Source organism: Leptonychotes weddellii, chromosome 4 (assembly GCF_054177405.1).
Source record: "Leptonychotes weddellii isolate Sample4059 chromosome 4, ASM5417740v2, whole genome shotgun sequence".
In the NCBI taxonomy this organism is placed as follows: Eukaryota; Metazoa; Chordata; class Mammalia; order Carnivora; family Phocidae; genus Leptonychotes; species Leptonychotes weddellii.
In genome coordinates, this window is record NC_138372.1 from 163,160,355 (window position 1) to 163,184,455 (window position 24,101).

General features: G+C 49.0%; 1 protein-coding gene across 1 annotated transcript in view; it reads left to right on the top strand.

Moving 5' to 3' along the window:
* Positions 1 to 24,101, top strand: part of TG (thyroglobulin) — a 250,852-nt gene that overhangs the window by 74,200 nt on the left and 152,551 nt on the right. Inside the window, exons 27-31 of the mRNA XM_081817144.1 lie at positions 465 to 567; positions 5,512 to 5,703; positions 9,773 to 9,937; positions 18,399 to 18,464; positions 20,535 to 20,615. Coding sequence (XP_081673270.1) covers positions 465 to 567; positions 5,512 to 5,703; positions 9,773 to 9,937; positions 18,399 to 18,464; positions 20,535 to 20,615 — 607 coding nt within the window. The remainder of the gene's footprint in view (positions 1 to 464; positions 568 to 5,511; positions 5,704 to 9,772; positions 9,938 to 18,398; positions 18,465 to 20,534; positions 20,616 to 24,101) is intronic.

Genomic DNA, 24,101 nt, shown 5'->3' on the forward strand with positions numbered 1-24,101 from the left:
CTTCCATGAGCTGATTCCTGCCTCTCTCTGGTCTCTGAGAACCAGAGGCTCTAGTCCTCAAAATACCACAGAATTCTTTAGCTTCATTTCTGCCGTATCCTTTGCTTAACATCCTCCTTCTTTTATTTCCAACTGATGAACTCTTACTCATACGTCAGTACCCCACCCAGATTCACTTTTTCTGGGGAACTTTTCTAGCACCCCCTTCTCAATAGAATTAATCATTCCCTCTTCTACAATGACCTCCTCTGGAATTCCATGTGTCTTTGCAGCTGACACTCTAGGCTGGAATTTACTGCCTACATGTCCGTGTGCTCCAAAAGACTGGGAGAAACAAATAGGCAGGAATGTTCTCTTTTTTATCTTTGTAGCCCCAGTGTCTAGCCATGGTTAGAGTTGGATAGATGTTTGTTGAATTGAATTGACCATCATGGGGTACTAATGCAGTCTCTTCCCATCTCCAGCATCAAGACACATTGGGGAACTCAGAGGCCACCGGTTTCGGAAGCCTTAGGTGCCAGGTGACAGTGAGGAGCGGGGACTCTCCGGCTGTGTATCTGAAAAAGGGTAGGTTGGTCGAGCTGGATGGCTTGGGGCCTCAGTGGCTTAACTTGACTGGTGTTGGAGCTGCTTCCTAGCAGGGCACGTTTAGGGAGGGGCCACACTGCCCCCAGCCCGAGGGATGGGGGGCTCCTTCTGCAGGTGACGAACGAAGTGGCAGAGCAGACACAGGGGCTTCGGGCAGAGCCCAGCTGAGGGCAGACTGTGTGCCCTGTGCAACCCCCCAGAGGAGGCTGCCTGTGAGCGGGGAGCATCCCCCGCCGGGGCAAGGGCTCTGAGCCCCCGGCAGCTGCCCCTCCAGGGCCTTCCCACTCGTGAAGCTTCACACTCCCCTCCCTTTGGTCTCCACCCACCCTGAAAGTTACCAGACCTTCTCACAATGGTCCAAACCTCCAAGCACCCCCCTCCCCACCAACCCTGCTCAGGGCCTCCTGCATAATATGCTGCCCTGTGCATGTCTATTACGTGCGGGGCTTGTGAAAATGCAGAAGCTGAGTCAATCCATCCAGGTTAGGCCAGATTCTGCCTTTCAGATAACCCCTAGGGGAAGCCAAAGCTGCTGGCCTGAGGGCCACGCTTTGAGTAACAAGGGTGGATCATATCCCACAGTTTAAAGCTCACTTCCCCAAACAGCCTTCATCCACCCTCACAGAAATTCTCGGAGGAAGGCAAGAAAGGGTTCATAGCCCCTGTTTTACAGATAAGGAAACTGAGGCTCAGAGAGATTAGAAGAGTTTCACAGGGTCATACTCTTAATAAATTGGGGAGGTGGGTTTGACCCTAAGTGAGTCTGAATTCCCCTGCACAGCTTCGCAGAGCAGGAACAGGGAAGCCTGTCCTCGTCTGCCCTGGCCTGCTCGCCTCCTGCCTTCTCTCCATCAGGCCCAAGAGAAGGGCCAGCAGCGCAGGGTGCGCGAGCCCTGGGCCTCGTCTAGGCTCCCCGCGAGCTGGGACCCTTCTCTGGTCGCGGCTCTCTGGGCCCTCCTTCCCTCAGAGGAAGGGAAGCGCGGCTCTCTCGGCCCCGCTCTGCCGCACACTGGCTGTGGCCAAGGCCCTGACGTTCTCTGGGCTTCCATTTCGTCACCAGTAAAATCGGAGTCACAAGTGAACTGAGGATATTGGGGGGTTTGGAGTGAGGTTACCTGAGCGCTTTTAGAGCAGTGCACGGCATCGGGTAAATGGCAAGGGCAGGAGACTTCTAAGACGGTTTTCCTCCGGTGGACACGTTTCCTGATGGTCCGAGGTAAGGCCGTGGACCAGATGGTAGCCCAGCAGGCTGGACCGGGGGCCTGAGGGTTCGCATGGACGGTCCGTAGCTCAGGTGGCCTGGCTCCCAGCACCTTGAGACAGCAGCGAAGAGCTGGCAGCACGTAGAGAGGGCTCCACGGCCCAGGCACCGAGCCTCGGGGGCGGTCGGCAGCCCACGGCAGAGACAAGCGCCCATGGGTTTTTGTCTCTGGCCCTTCCTTCACCTCAGGCCTCCATCCTGTCTGAGGGCAGGGCTCCCCTGGGAGCGTCCAGCAGAGCTGGGGTTTCTCTCATCTGTGGCCAGGGGAATTAGAATTCCTGCCCCCGTGTTTATTCCAGTTATTATTATTATTATTTTATCCATTTAAAAATAATAACAGAGCATAGAGATTTTTGTTTTTCTAAAAAGGAAAACCAAAATCAAACAAGTAACCACTCCCCCAAATGTTCTTTAAAGCCAATCCTTGGCCTTTTATCACATTTTTTAAAAAAGGCAACTCCATTTCCTTAGAAGTGTTTTTTCTTATTTGTTCTCGTCTCCTGAAAGTTTACACTTTGGGGAAGATTGCAAGGGAAATTGAGAAGCTCCCTTTCTGCCAAACTAAATCAATGCAGAACTGTTTTTTGTTTTGCTTTTTGCTTTTTTTTTTTTTTTTTTTTTAAGCAGAAAATGCCCATACACAGCCATTCTGCATCCTCAGATAGCAAGCAGAGAAGGGAGGTTCAGACTCCTGCCTCCCCACCTCCTAGCACCATCTCTGCTCAGGAAACCACTTCTTTAGTTTACATGCTGTAAGATAGGGATCAAACGTCACTGGTGCAGAGGACTAGATGCAGTTTTTGAAGGCCTCCTGTGTCAATGGCATGTGGTAGAAGTAGGAAGGCACATGCATTCACAACCTGACCTTAAGTGACCTGGAAGACAGGATGCCTTGATCCATCTTCTAGGTCCATCCTGTCTACACCCACTTAAAATCTGTGGCCTGGAACATGGACGAGTAGCCATGTGATTTTTCAGACTCAAAGGAAGATAGTGCTGGAAGGTTCCTTCCCGATTGCCTAGCCCAACCCCCTCGTTTCACAGATGAGGTCTAGAAAGAGGAAGCATCTTGCCTCTCCATCAAGGTGGAACCGGGGACTTCAGGGCACAACCTCGCCCAGCTCTGCAATGTCCCCCAGACTGGCTCCATTATCTAGGACTTGACCATTGTGTGGATCTGCTCAGCATCGGCACTTCTCATAACTATTTACTGAGTACCTGCCACGTGACACGCACTTCGGCAGGCACTGTGGATGCAGCTGTGAACAAAACAGACAGAATCACCAACTGGTAAAGGAGTTGATCCAGCAATAAGATCACTTCCGAGGGTTTTAAGTGCTTTGATGAAGATGAAACAGGACCATGGGATAAAGACGGACATGGGCTTCCAGGAACAGTCAGGTTCATGGAGACAGGAAGTAGAACAGTGGTTATGAGGGGTGGCTGGGGGGAGGGGATGGGCAGCTAGTGTTTGATGGGTGCAGAGGTTCATTTCAGGATGAAGCAAAAGTTCTGGAGTTGGATGGTGGGGATGGCCACACAGCAATGCGAACGTACTGAATGCCATTGAACTATCCGCATACAATGGTTAAAATGGTAAATTTTATGTTACATATATTTTATCACAATTTAAAAAGGAAAAGAAAGATGAACATTCATTGCGGAAGGTGGGTCAGGGAGGGAGCTGCAGAGGAGGGGACGTTGGAACTGAGACCGAAGGAAGAGGAGGATCCTGCCACCAGACATCAGGGCAGGAGGTCCTCCATGCCGGGCAATGTGGAGGATGCCAGGGGCTGCCGAGAGAGAGCCCTATAGTCCAGGGCTGTCCTGTGGAACTTTCTGCAGTGATGGGAATGTTCTATGAACCTTTGCTGTCCAAAATGATACCCAGGGGCCACACGTGGCCACCAGCACTTAGAGTGTGGCTACTGCAACATGAACTTCGGTGAACCGAGACAGATATTGAAACAGACACATATGGCCATGACCACAGCGTTGGCCAGCAGGGAATGGCTCTGGGGACTCTCAAGCAGGTGGGGGAAGCAGACACTGACTCAAGTAGCTTAAAGACAGGGTGAAGGATGATAGACCCTTGAGATCTAGGGAGAGAGAAATGAATTCCAACTGGAAAAATCGGGGAGATGGGCCCTTGAAGTTACACTGGGTTTTGGTGAAGGATGGGCTGGGTCTTGCAGGCATAGTCAGTGACAGGACAGTCAGGCTGAAAGGGTGGAGGGAGCCAATGCTAGGAGGAGAAGATACGGCTTCCTGGAGACCTGCACAATATCTGCTGAGCATCAGCTAAGTGCCAGGCTCATTGCTCAGCCTTTTAATGTATGGTCTAGCTTTTCATCTACTCAACGTCCATGAGGATCACATACTATCGTCCCCATTGAACGGATGGAGAAGTTGAGGCTCTGAGATGCTGTAAGGATTTGCACTTCAGTGTGTCTCATTCTGCAGGCCGTCCTCTTGGGTCCCACACTGTGAGCCTCTCCACGACTTCCAGGTGCATGAGTCGGTTAAACCCTAGTGAACAGCTGGGTCGAGGGGAGGTCAGGGTGGTGAAGGGCACAGACTCCACATCCCTCCTGCCACCCACCAGCTGTGTCAACCTAGGCATGACCGTTCATTCTCTTTCCTCACATGGGAAACGGCCATAATAATAGGATAGACATTTTGGCTATAGATCTCTCTCTCTCTCTCTCTCTCTCTCTCTCTCATATATATATATATATATATATATCTCCCTGGAAAAATCTCCTCTTTTGCAAAATGATGCTCTAAAAATAACAGGGCTTATGGGAAAACTAGAGTTAGGGACAGGAGAAACCCAAACCTCACCATTTTTAGCCAGAGGACTGACAACAGCGATCACAATCCTATTTAAGATGCTAGCAGAATTTTTAAAAAGGACATACTGAATCCATCACAAAGAAATGTTATAGTCACTTGTAAAAGAGTCACAGAGCTTGATGTAGGAGGGTGTTGGGAAGCGGGGAGTCAGCTGAGTTAGGCAGGGGAAAATTGCAGTTGTCTCTTTGAAGACAGAGAAGGTGGACAGTCTGGGGCCAGGGGAAGAACATGGGCCGATGAGCACTGTGTACTGTTGCGAGTTTCTTGCAGCTTGCCGCCCTCCGCTGTGTTTGTGTGTGCTGCATTCACCTGTTGTTTGATGGCACAAGGCAGTGACGTGCTGGGAAAACCATACATCAACCGATGTGGCTTCAGTTTGAACCACAGAAATGCAGGCGGTAGCAGAGAGGGCTGAACCTAACTCACATGGCGGTGAAAACAAATTGAGGTCAAGTAGGCAAAGCACGTGTCACTGTGTCTGTGTATACAGTTAGAGCTCAATAAATGTTTGCTGGCAATAATAAAAATAATAATAAATATCACCTCGCCACACACCCCCCTTTAGTCCATCAGAGGTGTGGTGGGCGTCTGTCTAGGTCTGCTGGTTTGGGGCCAGGACCCTCGGGAGCTCCATGCTCTCCATGCATGGGCGATCCAGAAGTTTCATGGTGTAGAGAGTATCTCATCTTGGACTTCACACTGCCCCTAGCCCAACCAGAGTGTCCACTGTCATATGACCAGTAAACTGTGGTCAACTCTGAAAGGTTTTCAGATCTTTAAAAAAAATTTTCTGCCTTTCCCCCCAGGCCAAGAGTTCACCACAACGAGTCAGAAGAGCTTTGAGCAAACGGGTTTCCAAAACACTCTCTCTGGAATGTACAGGCCTGTTGTGTTCCCAGCCTCAGGAGCCGATCTGACGGGGGCTCATCTCTTCTGTCTTCGGGCATGCGACCGTGATTCGTGCTGTGACGGCTTCATCCTCGCCCAGGTCCAAGGAGGTAATTGATGTGACCGTGAGGACCAGGGCCCTCCAGTCCCAGGACCCGTGGTCCGACAAAGGAACCAGCAGGGTCGCCGAAGCCAGGATATGCAATGTGGGGACGGCGTGGGGAGGTGCGGGCGTAAGATAACCACTTAGCTCATGCAGCCCTGCAGGTGCTTTTTATTCTAAGAATAATTGGGAAGCTACTGAAAGTTTTAAGTGAAGGAATGACATGATCAGATTTGAATTTTGAAGCTTTGGCTTGAGGTTGCAGAAGGTAATGGGTGGGGAGTTGGAGCAGATGTGGGGTTCAGTTAAGAGCTACCTCTGCAGTCCTGGTGAGGGGGGGTGGCGGGGGCTGGGGTGATAGCGGTGGAGATGGAGAAAAAGGGTCAGATTCAAGGTATCCTTAGCAGGCAAAACCAGAGAACCGAAGAAGGGAAACGTGTCAAAGACCTTTCTTGATGATCCAGCTTGTTCACCTGGTTTGATAGCTTGTTTGTGTGGTGAATAATGGAAGATACCAGATGTCAGGTTTGCTGCTGGGAAAGGGGGATTTGGGAAGGTCATGAGCCCATTTACAGTGTGCCAAGTTTGCAATGCCTTTAAGACATTCACAAGATGAGGACTAAGCTTTTGGGTACAAAGATCCAAAGAGTGGGAGTCCAGGTGTCAGATAGAGATGCATGGATTCCTAGCATTGAGGTGGTATCAGAGTTGAGGGTCTGGGTGGGATTTCCTAGGAAGAGGGTACAGGGTAAAAAGGTAGAGGGGGAGGGGGGTAATCCCTAGTGAACACCTACATAATGGGGAGGACCTTCAAAGATGGAGAATTAGAGTCCAGACATCCAGGAGGAGTCCCAGGAGGGTGTACATCGTGGAAACCGTGGTGGAGAGGGTGGGAAGATAAAGGAAGATTGTCCACAGATTTGAATGCTGCTGAGAGTTCAAACAAGGTGTTTACTGAAAATGCTGAGGTTAGTTCACATTTGTCTGTGGGGCTGGATGAGAGCCTGCTGTTGGAGGGGTAGGGCAGGAGCACGGACTGGACTGAGTTGAATTCTAAAATCCCTTTTAGGTTTAATGCTCTGTGATTATATGATGTGCATTCGTGTTAGTGTTTAGATAAGCAAAAGTATATATAGAGAGATAGATAGATATCATACACACACATACACACACACACGCACACACACGCACATCCATATAAACACATGCATGTCTGTGAAACATTGCAGATCAAATCCGCAATGTCTTCTGCCTTCTTCTCTGAGGACACGATGATTTTTCCAAATTCTCTCACCAAACCATATGGTTTTTCAAGTTGGAAGGTTGTTTTCCTTAGAATCATATATGGAAGAATTAGTTTGTTCCATGGAACAGTAAGCACACAAAATCCTTGTTTCCATGACATTTCTGGCTTGCAGCTCGCTTGCTTTTCCCTCCAAGTGGAACCTGTGATCCCTGAATTGTGTTGAGCTGAATGGCCCCCTCACCACGCCACAAGTTAAGCTCTCTTGGAGACGCACATAAAACACCGGGCAGATGTGTTTCCCAGGCTTGTCTGATGGGCAGATCTGGAGCTTTGAATCAGAAAGCTTTGGCCAGATCTGCTGAATTGAATGGGGACAGACTCCCGCTCCGTCCTTTTATCCCGGTCTGGAAAGTCATTTAACTTTCTGGTAGATTCCCCTCCCTGCTTCTGCCTCCTCCAACCTCCATTTCCTAAGTGGCTTTGTTTCCACTGATTATTGAGGACAATTCACGAGGCTCCCGTACCTACATTTCAGTGGGGTTCCGAGGGACTCAGGCGACCCCGCGGTTCCCAGGAGTGTAATGGAAGCTGGCAGGACGGGATCCGCAAAGTGACTTCGAATCTCTAGCTGGCACCTGTCTCTCAGATACACAGAGTTCTCGTTGCCTCTTTAGCGTGAAAGAACAAAGCTACATGGGTTTCTCTTCCAAGGCCTGAGAGCAGAAGGAAAAATACACCCGCCTCTTATTTAATTCCATGATGCTGTTTCCTGCCTTGGGAGAGGGCAGCCACGGGGCGCAGACTTCCTCTGGGCTCTCAGCAGGCTCTTATGCACCCTGCTACCCTGGTCCTGAGAGGCTCAGCCTGCGGGCCCCCCTGAGGCCCTCGCTGCCTGCTGGCCATTCCTCCAGTTTCAGCTGGGAAAACCTCTCTCCTTTTCTGTGCCTCTGCTTCCTTATCTATGAAATGAAGTGGTCTAATCAGGTCAGGGATTCTAGAATCCAGCTGTGCACCAGAATCATCTGTGGTGCTGTTGACAAATGCCGATTCCCGAATGTCACCACCTCCCACCCCTACGACCTATCGAGTCAGAAACTCTGTGGTTCGTGCTGAGGAACGAGCATTTTCAAAGCTCTCCCTGTGTTGTTGATAGAATCAGTCCGAGGCCCTGGTTTGAGAACCAGCAGTCAGAGGAACTGTAAGGTGATTTTTTACACAGAGATGCTGCTGATGATTTCTTATCCCCTGCAGGTTAAAAGTGGTCAGTGGGAGGGAGAAGGACAAGACGTCAGATTCATAAGCCAGACATCTGAGTCATCTACTTTGGGGAAATTTTGGTGAGGGATGAGTTTGAAACTCTTATCTGGATTTGGGCATAAATTAGGATAAGGAAGGGAATGGGGTTATGGGGTGACAGATTTCCTATTTTTTTCAGGAGAATCTGAACAACCATACTACCTAATGGGATTACTTATTGAAATGACGTATAAATTATCTAATTTCTACATCTCAGTAAATTTGGGCAATTAACTTATATGAGACTCGGTTTCCTCACGAGTAAAACGGAAATAATAATGTCGGTAAGAATTAAGGGGATTAACATATTTAAAGCACTTACCACCATAGTGACTGGCACAGTACAGACATTTGAAGCATTTGAGTTGCCTACCTTACCTCACTAAAACCGCTGTCGTTCTGCATGGAGCACTGGGTGTTATACGCAAACAATGGATCGTGGATCACAACATCAAAAACTAATGATGTACTGTATGGTGACTAACATCACATAATAAAAAAAAAAAAAACCCACTGTCAAACACACTTAGCTCGGGATAGGTCTTCCTGAACCTAAATAAAGTCATAACTTCATTGAAGCATTTTAAAAATTAGGACACATATTCAAAATTAAGATATATAGGGGCGCCTGGGTGGCTCAGTGGGTTAAGCCACCAACTCTTGGTTTTGGCTCAGGTCATGATCTCAGGGTCCTGAGATTGAGTCCCACGACAGGCTCTGCGCTGAGCGGGAGTCTGCTGGAGATTCTATCCCTCCCCCTCTGCCCCCTCTTCCCTGAGCTCGCTTGCTCACTCTCTCTCAAATAAATAAATCTTTTTAAAAAATCAGGCTCTATAAAAATTAGTCTAATAAAAAATTAGACAAAATAGTCTAGTGCCTCCCCTAGTTATAGATTTCTCTCTGCATATCCCAGACATGGGGGGCACACGGCCTATGCTTGAATGCATCCAGAGACAAGGAGTTCACTTCCTAACGGGCAAGTGCTATTGGTGCATGATTTTTCCTAGTTCCTTACTTGGAATCGGAGTACTCCTTTCTGAGTCCCTTCAAAGTTGACATGTTCGTGCACGTGCGTGTGTGTGTGTGTGAGAGAGAGAGAGAGAGAGAGAGAAAGAGAAGAGAGACAGAAGCTTCTGTTTATTTGCTTGAAGCCTCAAAAAGATCACTCTGTGGAGTAGGGGGTAGAGAATGAGGACAGAGGACTCTGACACTAAGACCCCCAGTGGTATTGAAGACATCGTTGCTACTGACCCATGAAGAAGGGCTCTAATGGAGGAGGAAAGGTTCAGCAGGGCCGGCATGGGCGTGGCCCTCCCTTTGGGAATTTGCCACTCTGACAAGTGCAGAACTATCAGGGAAGAGGAACACAATTGAAAACCAGGCTGCTGAGTTCCAGTGTCCATCCCTGTGTGCTCCCAAGGCATCATTACCTGTCCCCATCCTCCAAGCCTCTCAGGGCACAGACGTGAGTTCCTAAAAGGGCCCTCCTCGTTCTTCATCACATCAACCTCTCCTCTCTCTCATGACTCTGCAGGTCCCATCATCTGTGGGTTGCTGAGCTCCCCCGACGTCCTGCTTTGCAATGTCAAGGACTGGAGGGACCCCGCTAAAGCCCAGGCTAATGCCACATGTCCTGGTGTGACGTACGACTGGGGGAGCCGCCAGGTGACGTTGCGTCTGGGAGGCCAGGAGTTCCAGAGTAAGTCTCTGCCTTCTGCCTGACTTCTTTCAAAATGCATTTTCCTCACCAGCAAGGTCTGCCATTCCTCTCCTAGGAGCCCTCTCTGTACCCTAAGAGAGTTATAATTCTGAAAAGAAATGGTACCAAAGATGTACATAAAACCCAACCAGAGCATCTCAGCAGCTCTCCCAAGGCTGCCGGTTGGCTGGAGGGAGGCCGGCTCAGCTGGGCAGCATCGCTGTGGCAGGTGGTCCCAACTACACAGCCCCTGCTGATTACAGGCGGTACAAGGGGCTCCGTTGACAGAAATAACCATTCAGCTTGCTCCATCCTCCTCTTTCAGAAGTTCTTCCAGCATTTTCCACAAACTTATAAGCATTAAATCTAGAAGTTACTCTGAGATCATCTGCCCACCCCCTCATTTTACAGGGATGGGCATTAGCGTCTGAGACCCATGGTGAGCAGTCAGATCTCCTCTCTTCCTACCCCCGCCCTGTCCCCTCAGCAGGTCTCCATCAGGGAAGACCTCTGAGCTGAGGACTGACCACACTGGCATGACTCCTTGTGGTCAGGACTGTCGGGCTCAGGATCCCCAGAAGCTCATTAGAAATTCGGATTCTCGGGTCCCACCCCAGACCCGCAGGGTGGCCCCAGGAATCTGTTCGAACAAGCTGTCTGGAGAATGCTATGCCTGCTGAGTTTGAGAAGTTTGCGAAGCACTGACTAGGTGACCTGGCAGTTTCCTTCCAATCTGAACAGTCAGAGTTTATGGTGAGAACCGGACTCGGGATCACTCACTCCTGGTTCCTCCGTGAGGCTGGCCGAAGCCCGGCTTCATCCTGCCTCCTCTCTGTTTTTCTGCCAGCACGGAGGTCCACCCCACCCTCTGCGCTGGGAGGGCTGAAAGCAGTGCAGATGTCAGCCCAGACAGGGCAGGGAAGGGGACTAAGGGGGGAGAGGGTGTCAAAGAGCCCTTGGAGACTTCCTGTCTCTAGGAGACGTTGGTCCTTCAAGAGTTGGCAGCCACTATCTCCTGCCTCTAGAAGTTTGCAAGACCTACTTCTCAGTGTAAGGCAGCTCTCGGCCACCAGAACCCCGGGGCTCACTCGCATACCCCCAACATAGTGCCTGGAGGGAGAGGAACTGCTTTCAATTCTCCCCATTTTACAGCTGAAGAAACCGAGGTACACTGAAAATGAAGTCTTGTTAAGGGCTCCGAGCTTCCAAGGAGAAGGACTGGGACCCGAAACCAGGCAATATGGCTCCAGAGCTGATATTCTTACCTGCTCCTCTCTGCAGGCACTTACAGATAATACTTCTGTTTGAGAGGAACTCTGTAGGGGGCCTGACACATAGTATTAATGTTAGATAATATTATTATCATATTTTTACTTTGTCATAATCTTTTGTTTTTTTAAGAACTGGACCCGTGTCTTAATAATTTCTGGATTCACACCATCCAGCCTAAAACCTGGCATAGAGAATGTATATAATATCTGTGGAATGAATTTTTACCAAAGCCTGGACAAAAAATGTTGCCTAATTATGTGGAATTCCATGAGGCTTAGTGTTTTTTGGGGGTAAATAAAATCAAATCACTTATTTACATGATGGATAGTAAACATATGGTATCCATTATTCTGAGAGGTAGCCCTGGGTAAAAACAAGCATTTGCAGAAAGACGTATGATATATTCATGGGCAATAAATCCAGAGTGAATTGCTTCACATGGAGCATGTGCTTGGTATGTGCCCCAAAATAAAGAATGTGTCCTTGTCTGGCCTCCCTGAGAAGGAGTGATTACCGAATGACTTTTGAAGTTTTGGGTTGTTTTTCTTCCAATACCCTGTGTATATGTGTATATTTTAGGGTATGGACAAAGCTTTAAGAAAGGTACCCTTTGATGGGGATTTCAGGCACTCCGAAGTATATCCGTGGTGTTCCAAATTGGGGGTTGCCTTATACACAGACTGACCAGGAGGCCCTTTCCAACTGGGAACAATAGGGCACAAATGTTCTCTGCCACAGTAATAGGTCACTCTTCAAGTACAATGAGTCCCTGGGAAAAGAAATGTGGTTTAAATTCTTACTAAAATGTGAACAGCCGATAGACTCCCTTTTCTAACAATAGGTATTGATAGAGGGAAAGAGGAGTGAGGATCCCATGGATCTAGCCGCAGGGAGGCCACAAAATAGATCGAAAGCACGTGGGAAGGATCTAAGGACAATAATGATGAACTCTGTCTGTCACAGCCTCTGCCTTCCCATTTAGCCATTGATTAGATGCTCATTAAAATACGGACTCTGGAATCAGACCCCAGAATTCAAATTCCAGTGTGAATGCTTACTCCTTTATGAACTTTCTGGGCCTTGGCCTTCCCAGTTATAAAATGTAGATAATGATGACTTTGGATCCTTGGGAGGTTGGAAGGATTGAAGGAGGAATGTGTGGTGAAACATTGGGAGTGATGCCGGGAGCAAGGTGGGGACTCCGTAGATGCTAGAGATTATGGAGCAGTGGCCTGCATTGAAAATCCTGGAGATGATTTCTTCTTTTCTCCTCCAGCTCTGTGGCCTTGCTCAAAGCACTTCGCCTCTTTGAGCCTCAGGGTCTCCATCTGTAAAATGGGGGCACACTTTTTTACATATTAGAGAATGAAGTGCTAACATGCTCTATGGGCTGTAGTTTAAGGCATGGTTTCTGAACCTCAAGTCCCTGATCCCCTGACAGCACATCCCACAGAGGCACCCTGTAGGACTTCTAGTCTGGACATCCCCTTTCATTGATCAGCTCACTGGCACTCTGAGAGTCTGGTCCAACAGGTGGCCTGGCTAATGGAGAATTAGCATTTATGTACAAAGTGTAAGTGAATTGATTCCCATTTGTAAGTAATTGCAATTCAACAGAATACACTAAATTCAAACAGGAAGCACATCAGTATCCATTTTGCATTTTACAAAACACTTTCACCCCCTTGGGCTCACCGATCCTTTTGATACTTAAGTGAGGCAGCTGGTTACATCACAGTTTTACCCAGGAGAGTGCAGTTCCAAGCTGTGATGTGTCATACTTAAAGAAACTGTCTTTGCATGAAGTGCAATAGCTGGGACCTAAACCTTAGGCTTTGGAGACCAGGACTGTCAATTGAAGCTCTCCCCCACCCCACCCCGTGGTGCCACTTGCTTGTATAACTTGTGTTGTCCCAGCAAATTAAGGAGTCCAGTAATGGACATCCCTCTGGGCTCACTTTGCTCCAGACATTGGGTCATTAATGTCAGCGACTTACACGTTCTACTTCAAGGATTTTCAAGGGCTCTGGGGAGAAGGGGACAAAAGGCCCTGGGAAAGCGGGAAGGTCAGGGGTGAGTTGCAGAGGTGGTCTGGGTGGGCATGAACAGCCTTAGAGGAGGGGGTTGTTGGGCTCACTTGTCCGTCACTTGTCCTGAGAGCTTGCTGAGTGTGGGCACCAGGCCAAGAACTGAGGTACAGACAGGGAGGAGTGGTCTCTGTGTTGCAAGGAGCTCGAAGGTTAGCTGGGGTGACAGGAAGATTATTGACGTACAGTGGGCCCTGTTTGCCCATCTTAGTGGACTGACGAAGGTTCATAGAACTCAGAATTCCCTTTTTGTGCATTTTTCCTTGTTTGTTAAGCCAACCAAATATCAGTTCAGAACAAAAAAATACACCCACAAACAAACAACCCTACAAATCCCCCGGGGACCATTTTATCCCATACAAAGACCCAGGGCTTTTCTTGGTTGTGAGGTTTCTCTTTCCCATCATCAGATTTCTGTTTAAATATTACTCTCAAGAGAGGAATCCACCCAGAGTCTGCGTCTCCCAAATTGCCAATGGGCATCTCTGGATGTTTCAACTATTTGGTGCTGGCTGGATCCATCTTTCCATTTCTAAGGGAAAAGGCTTAGAAAGCTCTGGAACTGCTTATGTCTTCTTTCTCACAATGTCTTGAAGTGCAAATGAATGAAAAATAGGCAGATTAAATGTCCCTTACTGCCCATAGGGACTTAACATTTGACAGGAAAAACAGGCCTTGGTGGAACACTCCTGGGTTTATTCTGAATCCCAAAGGCTTCATGCTTTGGGCAATGGTGAGGCTCAGGCTGATGGCTGGCGTCGTCTTCATAGGAGTCTGTTTTGTATCAATGCTTGCCATCGTCTTGGGGTGCTGGGAGCTAGGTGAAGAAACTTACAATGCCTCTGGGATGCTCACTGTCTCCAAATGCATTTGGAGTAGACGTCTGATGGGCAGCTACAAATAGGATGACCCTATTATAGTTATTTATAATAGCTGTCATGTGCTCTGCACTAAGCAGAACCTGAGACAAGGATTCAGGAATGTAGTTTATTAGGAAGGCAAGGAATAGAAGGTGGACTCTGAAACCTGGGCTTTCTAGTTTGGGATGCTGCCCACTCCCAGGCTGTAGATTCAAACTATCCATCCTAGACACAGTGCATGACCTCTGCAGAAGTGTCCTGAAGTAAGTTAAGACCACGCGACACCCACCAACCTTCAGGAATCAGGCTCCATGCCAAACCCCAAAACTTCTAAATGTGTATGTATTCCTGCTGCCTTGATTATGGAGAGAGAGGTAATGAGTCAGAGCGTGGAGGCCTGTTTGGGTCACAGGGATGTTCTAACTCAGCTGTCATGGAAGGAATGGCACAAATGTCTGGATAGTCAAAACGTTTTACCTTAAAATATTGCTCAGCAGGGAAGAGGCGGAATCACATTTGCTTCTGTTCTATGCGCCTCCTCACAATCGACAATGTTGAGTTGGGGAAGTTTTGGGGAATGGAGGGACGCTTTGGGGGTCTACATTAGGAAAGCTGATATGGTGGCCAGCCTTCCTGTGCTTGGGAAGGTAATGCTCTGTGTTTGCTTGGCGGGCCCCGAGTATCGTTGATTACTCTGTTTTCCTCATTCATTCCTCCTTGCACTCATTAATGTGCTGAACACCAGTTCTGCAGCAGGGATTGTCAGCTGTTGGTGATATAAAGAGGCATAAGTCCCCATTCCTGAAGTCCGAAAGCTCTAGTACATTCAATGGACAGTTACAGTCAAGTATGAGATTAAAGACAGAGGTGCTTGTTGAGTGTGTTGTGCAAATCTAGAGGAAGGGCATAGAACCCAGCCAGAGGGTTCATGGGGGCCTTTTAGAAGGAGGTGACGCCAGTGCTGATTCTTAAAGAATGAATAGAGAGGTTAACCAAGTGAAAGGGGATGAGAGTTCTCGAGTGCAGTGATGCAGAAGGCTGGAAGCATGCATTAGGTGGAAGTGGAAAGATGGGCCCCTTGGAGATAGCACGTAGCTATTCACACTGCCAAGAACCAGATCCCAGGGAAGTGAATTCCGAAATGTGCAGTAACTATTGCAGGACTGGAGGGAGGATCGCCTTTGAGGAGGATACCCTGGTGCTGTGTGGCTGGGGAGGTGGGAGGGAGTCAAGGGAACCAGGGAAAGTCTGTGATGAGGCCTGAGCCAAGACGGAGGGTCCCGCGGCGGGGCCAGATTTGAGACCAGTTTGGGGGAACAGCCTGGTTGGATGTAGAGGTTGATGCAGGGGAGGAGGATGGCTCTGAGAGAGTGACCAGGAAGGAAAGGGTGCCCTTGACTGACTTGGAAAGTAGGAGGAGGTGAGTGTGGATGTAGAAATGGGGTGGGGGGTGGGAAAGACAAGAGAGAGGGCGATGCCATGCCCTTCACTCCCCTGGCCTCTGTGCACACCTATGGAGACCTGGCAATTGGATCAGTAGTTAAAACCCCCAGGGCATTATCACTTTGTCTGTGGTGATTTACAAGCATCTACACGTCAGTCTGTAGATGTTGGTCAGGTGGCTTTCTGGATTTACCAAGTGCTCAACTTTTTGTGTGCTGAATTTAACTGAATTCCACTGGATTGAATGGTGTTGAAATGGACCAAAACCAAGGATGAGGTTAAGACTAACCATATTTTCCAGGCCAGAAGCCACAGGGCTCTATTGTCTCAAGATGACAAAAAGTGAGTAAGAAGATCCCATTCTCACCACAGTTCACTGCATTCTGGCCCCAAAATAGAGCGTGAGACCTGTGTGCACCTATGTGGAGTACCTGTTCTTCTCTGGGTGATGGAGGGCACCTATAATTGTCCTTGCCACTCAGTGAAAAGCAGGACACATCTACCATACCACATCAAGATGTTCTGGACAACATGAGAGGCTCACCCAAGTCAGAAATAGGAACTGCTGAGTGATGAAGAAATCCTTGAGGGATTATTGCTCTTGAGAAGGGGCAGCGATGGAGATGTGGACTAATACTTATTGAGGGTCCATGATCTAAATGCTCAGTAGTATCCCATGGTAAACTACTTTGTAAAGTGGTCCTCGGTTTAAGTCTTAGATTTGAGAGCAATAAAGCGCCCTAGAATTAAGATGTTGTTTCTCCTACTTCTACAGGATAAAAAAAGAATCCTAATGCATAGCCTAAACTATTTGGAAAATTTTACTTTATTTATTTATTGTATTTACATCTATGTTACCAAAAGGATATCTATATATATCTATCTATCTACATCTATCTATCTATCTCTCTATCTATCTATCTACATCTATCTATCTATCTATCTATCTATCTATCTATCTATCTATCCCTCCATCCTTTTGAGGAGTCAGTATACCAATTAGATTTGGGTGTAAAAATATTTAAGAAACAAATTCTCTAATTTCCTTTGGGGCAAGGTCCAAAGTCCCCTCGCCTGCCCTTCATCATAAGCAAATGTGATCAAGAAAGATGACAGAAGCAGAGCAGATTGAGCAGATGGCCCCCTGCTCTGTGTTGGTGTCGGAAAGTATATGGTGGGCTCCTCTGTAGGGTGTACAATGAGTTTCAAATTTTCAGAGATCCAACTCTAGATCTCCCAGATATCATAGGTTTCAATTTCCCCAAATTTTTACAAGTGGCATCCACCCTCTGAGGAGGGCAAGAAGAGAATAATGAGTAGGTTTTTTAAGGAAACGTGTAATCCCAACATTGGGCAGTGTGAGACGTTCTAGAATTGTTGTTTATTCCCATTTTAGAAGTAAAACCAAATGGAAGTGCAACTCAATATTTTTGGCTCACCCCCTGTCATAGAGCATGGTCATTCTTATAAGGGGGGCGGCTCATGACTTTAATAGCTGCGTTTTCCAAATCTTTCACTGTTTAATTAAACCTTTTTAAACCTCCTTAAACACCTCTCTAAACGCAAGAAGCTTTACAGATATTTGCCGTTTTGGATGGACAGAATTCTAAAATATGTTATCCTCTCTTTAGCGTGGTGATTAAGAGCATGGGATATAGAGCGAAGCAAGTGGGATTTGAATTCTGGCATTAGCCTCTCTGGATTTTGATCTGCACCTGGAAATTAGGGACAAAAACACCTACCTATGAGGTTTAAATAAAGCAATATCTGGAAGGTGTTCATCATAGTGTTGGGCCAATGGCAATGACTTAATAATAATCGACTATAATAATACATGGTTCTTGGGGCGCCTGGGTGGCTCAGTTGGTTAAGTGTCTGCCTTCAGCCCAGGTCCTGATCCCAGGGTCCTGGGATCGAGCCCTACATCGGGCTCCCTGCTCCGCGGGAAGCCTGCTTCTCTCTCTCCCACCCCTCCTGCTTGTGTTTCCTCTTTCGATATGTCTCTCTCTGTCAAATAAATAAATAAAATCTTAAAAAATAATAATACATGGTTCTTAATGATAATTAACACAATGTGGTTACTTCTTGAGTTCTCAGGTTGTGAACCATGTGTTTCCTGCCATGTGTGGGGTCATTTGCCTCCAGAATCTGTGCTTTCTGAGCTCTTTTCCCAGCCTTTCATAGCGCAGGGGGATTGGCAGGATCTTAGGGCTGCTCAGAGGCAAGAGAGCAAACACAACCATCAAGGCAAAGCTAATCTCATCTGGATGATTCCGGAGAAGTGTAGTATGGCAGAAAGGAAAACTGAATAATATTAGTAATGAATCTAATAATGGCAGCTACCCATCATAGGGTGCTTATCAAATGTTGAGGGCTACAGAAGACGGTTTACCCCATTTCCACCCTCACAATTACCGTCCCCATTTGCCCACAAAGCAAGAGTCTCAGAGGGCTTACTTGGACAATTAACACAGCACCCGAGTCTCTACGGCCTTGGTTCTCTTTCGGCCAATCCCCAGTTCCTTCAGTGACTCTCTCACGGTTTCTGGGCCCCTCCCCATGATAATCTCTTGGGTGCCCCACGTGAGACACCCAGGGCCTGACCAGCTCTGGTTTTGTACCAGGGAACTGGAAGACAGCTCCATGATGCTCTCTTTTTGGGGCATGCACCTTGATAGGAAACAGAGTTCTCAGGTCGGCAGGGGGCCCGTGTGGGAGAGGTGGGTCAGCGTGGCCGTGGTGGGTCCCCGTGAGAATAAGCACACTCAAGCTCATGAAAATAAACATCTGTCTTTGCAGTTCCAGCAGCCGTGGAAGGAACTCTGGACACCGTTACCAGCTTCCAGCAGGTTTATCTCTGGAAAGGTGAGCTGTGGTGCGGAGGGAGTGAGCGGGACACGGATTACACCAGACTTTCTGGCCCCACCTCTCGTTCATGGGGGCACCCTGCTCCGCAGAGAGAAAACAGTAGAGATTTGCTTTCCGAATGAGTGCTCTGTGTGGCATAGAAGGGCCTGATTCTCATCAGATAAGATGCCAAACCCTAGAAGAAACATGAAAAGTGTAGAAGCCCCGGGGTGCCTGGGTGGCTCAGTTGGTTAAGCGACTGCCTTCGGCTCAGGTCATGATCCTGGAGTCCCGGGATCGAGTCCCGCATCGGGCTCCCTGCTCGGCAGGGAGTCTGCTTCTCCCTCTGACCCTCCCCCCTCTCATGCTCTCTCTATCTCATTGTCTCTCTCAAATAAATAAATAAAATCTTAAAAAAAGAAAAGAAAAGTGTAGAAGCCCCAGAAAGGAAGGGGGAAGGAAGCATGGCTTCCTGTGAGATCAGGTTTGCTGACCCCGAGCTGTCCTTGTTATGGGGAGGGAGCTCTGAGGCCGCTGCTGGCCAGGGAGACATTTCTTCAGGAGACTCGGCCACAGGGCTCACTCCCCCTGAGGTCAGGGTGAGGGGACGTGTTCCCCCATGGTGGTGACATGTCCCCTGCTTAGAGGTAGTGCCCCTGCGTGTGCGTGGGGCAGGCTGGGGCTCCAGATAAAACCCACATTCAGCGTCTCCTTTCTGCTTTGTTTGTCCTCCTCTGAATTCGCTGAGCATTGACCAAGTGCCTACTCAGAGTGGGGACCGTGCAAGGCATTTGGGATGAGTCTGAATAGGATGGGATGAGAGAGATGGGCAAGGCACAGCCTTCACCTGTAGGGAGTTCCAGCCTCAGGAGGCAGCAGATACAGCGGACCCATACAAGCCCTGGCCATGGGGCTAGTGGGAGGATGGGGACAGATCCCGCCCCACATCACTTCCCTTCTCTTCCTGGGATCCCTCCTCACCTTTGTTGGGTGCCCATAGAGACAGGACTGGTGACCTGTTTCTGTGCCTGTGAAGGGAGATAGTGGGAAGGAGCACAGTGTGGGGTGGAGTCACTGGGTGTGATTTCTGGTTGCATTACTCACCGCCTTGCGGCCTCGTGCACATCAGTTATACCCTCCCAGCCCTGTCTCCTCACGGGCAGCATGACAATAAGAGCGCTTGCCCACACACAGCTGCATGAACTCGGGCAAGGGGGCGCAGTGCCTAGTGCATCCTGGCTGCTAACTCATGCTGGTGGAGACGAGGATGGATGGAGGGCATGAGGAAGAAGGAGGAAGAAAAGGAGGGACAGGAGAAAAAGAAAAGGAGGGTGCCCACCATATTCTCATTTTAAAGTGATTTAATGAGATTATACACTTCTTTTCTCATTTGGCCTCCTTATAAGGTAGCTATATAAGGGGAATGCATTTTATTCATTTTGCAGACAAGAACAACCAGGCATGGAGAGGTTCGGTGAAATGCCCCCTGGGTTCCTGGGGTGGGACCTAGACTCTGGCTCCAAGTTCATTGCTTCCTAGTTATCTGACAAATAAGCTGCTAGCTGGCGAAGAATTAGGATATTTGCCGCCCTGAGCAGAAGCACCCAAAAGCTTGTCTGATGCCCTGTTCTCCCCATAGGCTCACTCTGTTTTCACGGAAGACAAGTTCCTAACTTGGAGATTTTATTTAATTTTTTCAAATTTTAATTCATCTACTTTCCACCTGTATATTCTGGGATAAGTTACTTCATCTTTACACATCTCTGTTTTCTCAAGAGTAAATGACAATCTCACTCCTTACCTTCACAGAGCGTTGTAAAGACCAATATTTATGAACTCATTTTGTTAGTTTTGCGATGAGTCATTTCAATACCGAGGACAATAATGATTCTGTTAATGAGAGGTTGACTGATGTTTCATCAAAGGCCAAAGGTCTCTGCTACTGGATTTGTTCCAGATCCTGTCTTGGGCACCTGGATATGGACTGTGAGGATTTCCCACATTGCCATTTTGTTGACAAGAGGAGTACCTCCCTTTTCCCACCCCAACAGAACAACAACAATCTTTTTTTTTTTTTTTCCTTCCTAGATTCTGACATGGGGTCCCGGTCTGAGTCTCTGGGATGTAGAAGAGACATGGAACCCAGGCCAGACTCTCCACCGGAAACAGGTACCAACCCCAAACCTTTTTCTATACTTGGGTGCCTGGCTGTGGAGATAAGAGGGTGATGCCAAGCGTCTGATCCGAGCAGGGCCCCATTAGCATCCCTGCATGCTGCAGCCAGGGCCTTCCCTCTCAGCTCTTAACCCAGTTATTCACTTCACAAATGCGGACAGCTCCTCAGAGGGGAGACTGGCACAGAAAGTAAAGTGAAATCATGGCAGAATCATCACTGATCCTGGAAAAGAAAACGACCATAACAACAAAACCCAGCAAGAACTATTCAAGAGCAAGCTTCCGCTGACTGTGGTCGGAGAGTGTAAACGAAATGTACAGATTCTGGAATTGTTTCGTGAATGAGATTTCTAGAGAGTCTTTTGAGAAAGGGTCATTTTACTCGTTGGAGTAATCCATACATTATGGATGTATGTAATCCATACATTAATAGGGACAGAATGTATGTGCTGAGACACTCTATTCCTAGCATCTGCAATTGTGATTTCTTAGGTGGGGCTACACCTCAGGGTGGGAGCAGGGAGGAGCGGGGAGAGGGAGAGGAAGGAGGAGGAGCAGGGGAGGGGAGGGGAGGGGAGGGGAGGGTTGGGTAGGGTGGAGTAGACAGGCGAAGGGAGAGGGGAGCACAGGGGAGACAGCGTGGCACCATGGGAGGAACACCACATTGCAAAGCAGATGGATTAGGGCTTGAGCCACCTTTTTTTGCTACTTAAACTAACTGCACAACTGTGGGTACTTTGCTCACCTTCTAAGAGCCTTGATTCATCATGTGTAGAATGTACCTCGCTTTCCACTAATCCAATTATAGTACATGCCGGGTAAGACACCTGGCGCATTGCCTGGTACTTAACAGATGCCACCCACATCGTAGCTTCTCATTCCCAGGGCTTCTGTCCAGCTCAAATGACATAAGGCACAAAACCCACCCCAAATGGGGCTCATCCCATAGTAGTTTGGCTGGCTGAGTTCATTCTGCATTCGTAGAGTGGCAGGACCCGAGGGCTGTGCCCTGGTTTAGAGTACAGATTCTCAGGCCAGGAGAACAGGCTCTAAACCCCAGCTCTGACCCCGTCTGCCTGTGCAACCCTGAGTCACCTTCCCTGAGCCTCAGTTTCTCCCTCAGTAAGGGAGCGAGAGAGAAAGAGCAGTCCCCATGAGCCAGGGCAATTGTGGGGATTAGAGTCGGGAATGCTGAAAATTACAGTGGCACCGAGCAGGTGCTCAGAAATGGGTGGCTGTTATTCCGTGGTGGCCGTGGTATTGGTGGTGATGATCCTACCACTGAGCCTGGCTCATGGCAAGCCTTCTGCAAAGTTCTGTCCCCAGTCCTCTCTCCTCCCGCATTGCGTGTCAGTCAGCAGGTCCCCGTTTGGCATGGAAACTAGGGTCAGAGTACATACTCCTGTCCAGTGCTCTTCGCGGTGCTGTCTTCTGCACCTTCGGAGGCCTTCCGGTGGAAGTGTCAATTTTGCCAGCAGGGTGGTGGGAGTGGGTGGGTGGGCGCCTGCGCAGGAGGCTGCCCCTCCTTGCTCTCATAAGCAAGCCCGCGGCTGGGTTCCTTCTGCACGATGACCTGGATGGACCCTTACCTTTCTGATCTTTGCCCAAGCAAACTGGCAGCTTTGTTTTGCCTTGGGAGCCTCCTGAACACATGGCTGGCGTTCAAGTTAATCTGCTGCCAGCCTTCATTTTTCTGCTGAAGCAAGGGTGAGTTCAACACTCACCTGGGAGGGGAGCAGAAGAGAGCAAGCCCCCTTCTTGAGCCTCCGGGTGGCAGGGCCTGCATCTGGTGCTTCATATGCATCATCTTGCAAAGGTTAGGGCAACTCTGCTGACTAGTGTCATTGTTCCCACTTTATCAGTGGGACGCTCGAGGCCTCTAGTGCTTCAGCATCACCTGGTTAAGCGAGTCCAGCACTGACTGAGCAGCGCCAGGACTCAAGCTGTGGTCAGCTGCCTCCGAAGCCTGGGTTCTTCTAGAACACCAGCCATTCCCTGGCACCGTGTGGGCTCCAGAGCTGAGTCCTAGTGGCCCCGGCTGACGGAGCAGACGGGTTTTGTTTGATTTGCGGAGCAGACTTCTTCTCCTTTTTTTTTTTTTTTTTGAACTGAGCCAATATTTTTTAACTTGGGAGATTTTATATAAAAATTGAGATTTCAAGCTTCTCTAGAGAAAAACAGAGGAAAAGCTTTGGCAAAACTGGCTTCAGATTTCGGCCTGGCGACCGTCCTCTGAGCTGAGTTGTGCCCTTGCCATCAGGGACCAGCTCGCCCACTGGCCCCAGTCCCTGCCTAGCACCAGGCACCCCTGCCGGCCTGCCTCCCCTGGGGCACTTGTGTTTGGGGCTCCCGCACCTTAACAGGGCCGCGGGGCGGGGGGAGCAGACAGCTCATGGCAAGGTGCAGGTGAATGACTTCTGTACAATCCATCATTATACCCTGCGTCGGTCCACATCTACGGAACCATCACACGACTCTCACAGGAAGGACCCCCCCCGACTCCTCCCACCAGAAGGGGAGCTGGGCTCCCCGCCCCCCAAGACGTTGGAAGGAATCAGGGTGAATGGACCCAGCTCTGCTCGGTTTTCCCTTTCTCAGCTGATTACATTCCTGGGCTGAGGAAGATAACACCCCTGCAGGAGAGACCCCTTTGATCCACTCCTATAAGGCTGGCTGGGCCCAGGCCCACTTCCCTGCCTTGTTTACCTGGCCTGTGCTCTTCGGTGTCCCCCAGAACGGCCTCCCCGGTTCAGAGTACAGGGAGGATTGTCCCCTTTCTGCTCCAGGTCACTTCAATTAGCCTGAGTGTTTGAGACACACACAGGGAAGCCCGCAAGAACAGCCTCCTATCTGGCAAGGCCGGTATCAGCCTCCTTGCATTCAGGGGGAGGGCAAAGTTTGGAGAGAACAAGAGGAAGATGAAGTCTTCCTAATATGGCACGTAAACCAAACAAACTGAGTGGCTACGTGTCCGTTCTCTCATCCACCAGACAGACCGTTTTGAGCACAAACGCTGTGCCCTCAGACACTGGCAGACTAGCGAGAATTCCCAGATGCCGGCCGCTGCATGATAACACGGCAATGGCTCTAAGGGGCAGGTGTCAGGTGCGGTGAGGATGCAGGGCCGGAGGATGCTGGGTGCCCCAAAGGAGGCAGAAAGGCTTCCCAGAGGAGCCTGGAAGGATCTGCAGCCATTTCCAGGGAACACGAGGGAGGTGTTCCAGGCAAGAGGAATGGCATGTGCAAAGTCTCCAAGGACAGAGTGGGATTGAAGGAACTTCAAGTGTGCCTTTAGGTCTCTTGTGTCCTTCCCTTCCCTTCCCTTCCCTTCCCTCCCCTTCCCTCCCCTCCCCTCCCTCCCTCCCTCCCTTTCTTTCTTTCTTTCTTTCTTTCTTTCTTTTTTTCTTTCTTTCTTTCTTTCTTCCTTTCTTTCTTTTTCTTCCTTTCCTTTCCTTTCCTTTCCTTTCCTTTCCTTTCCTT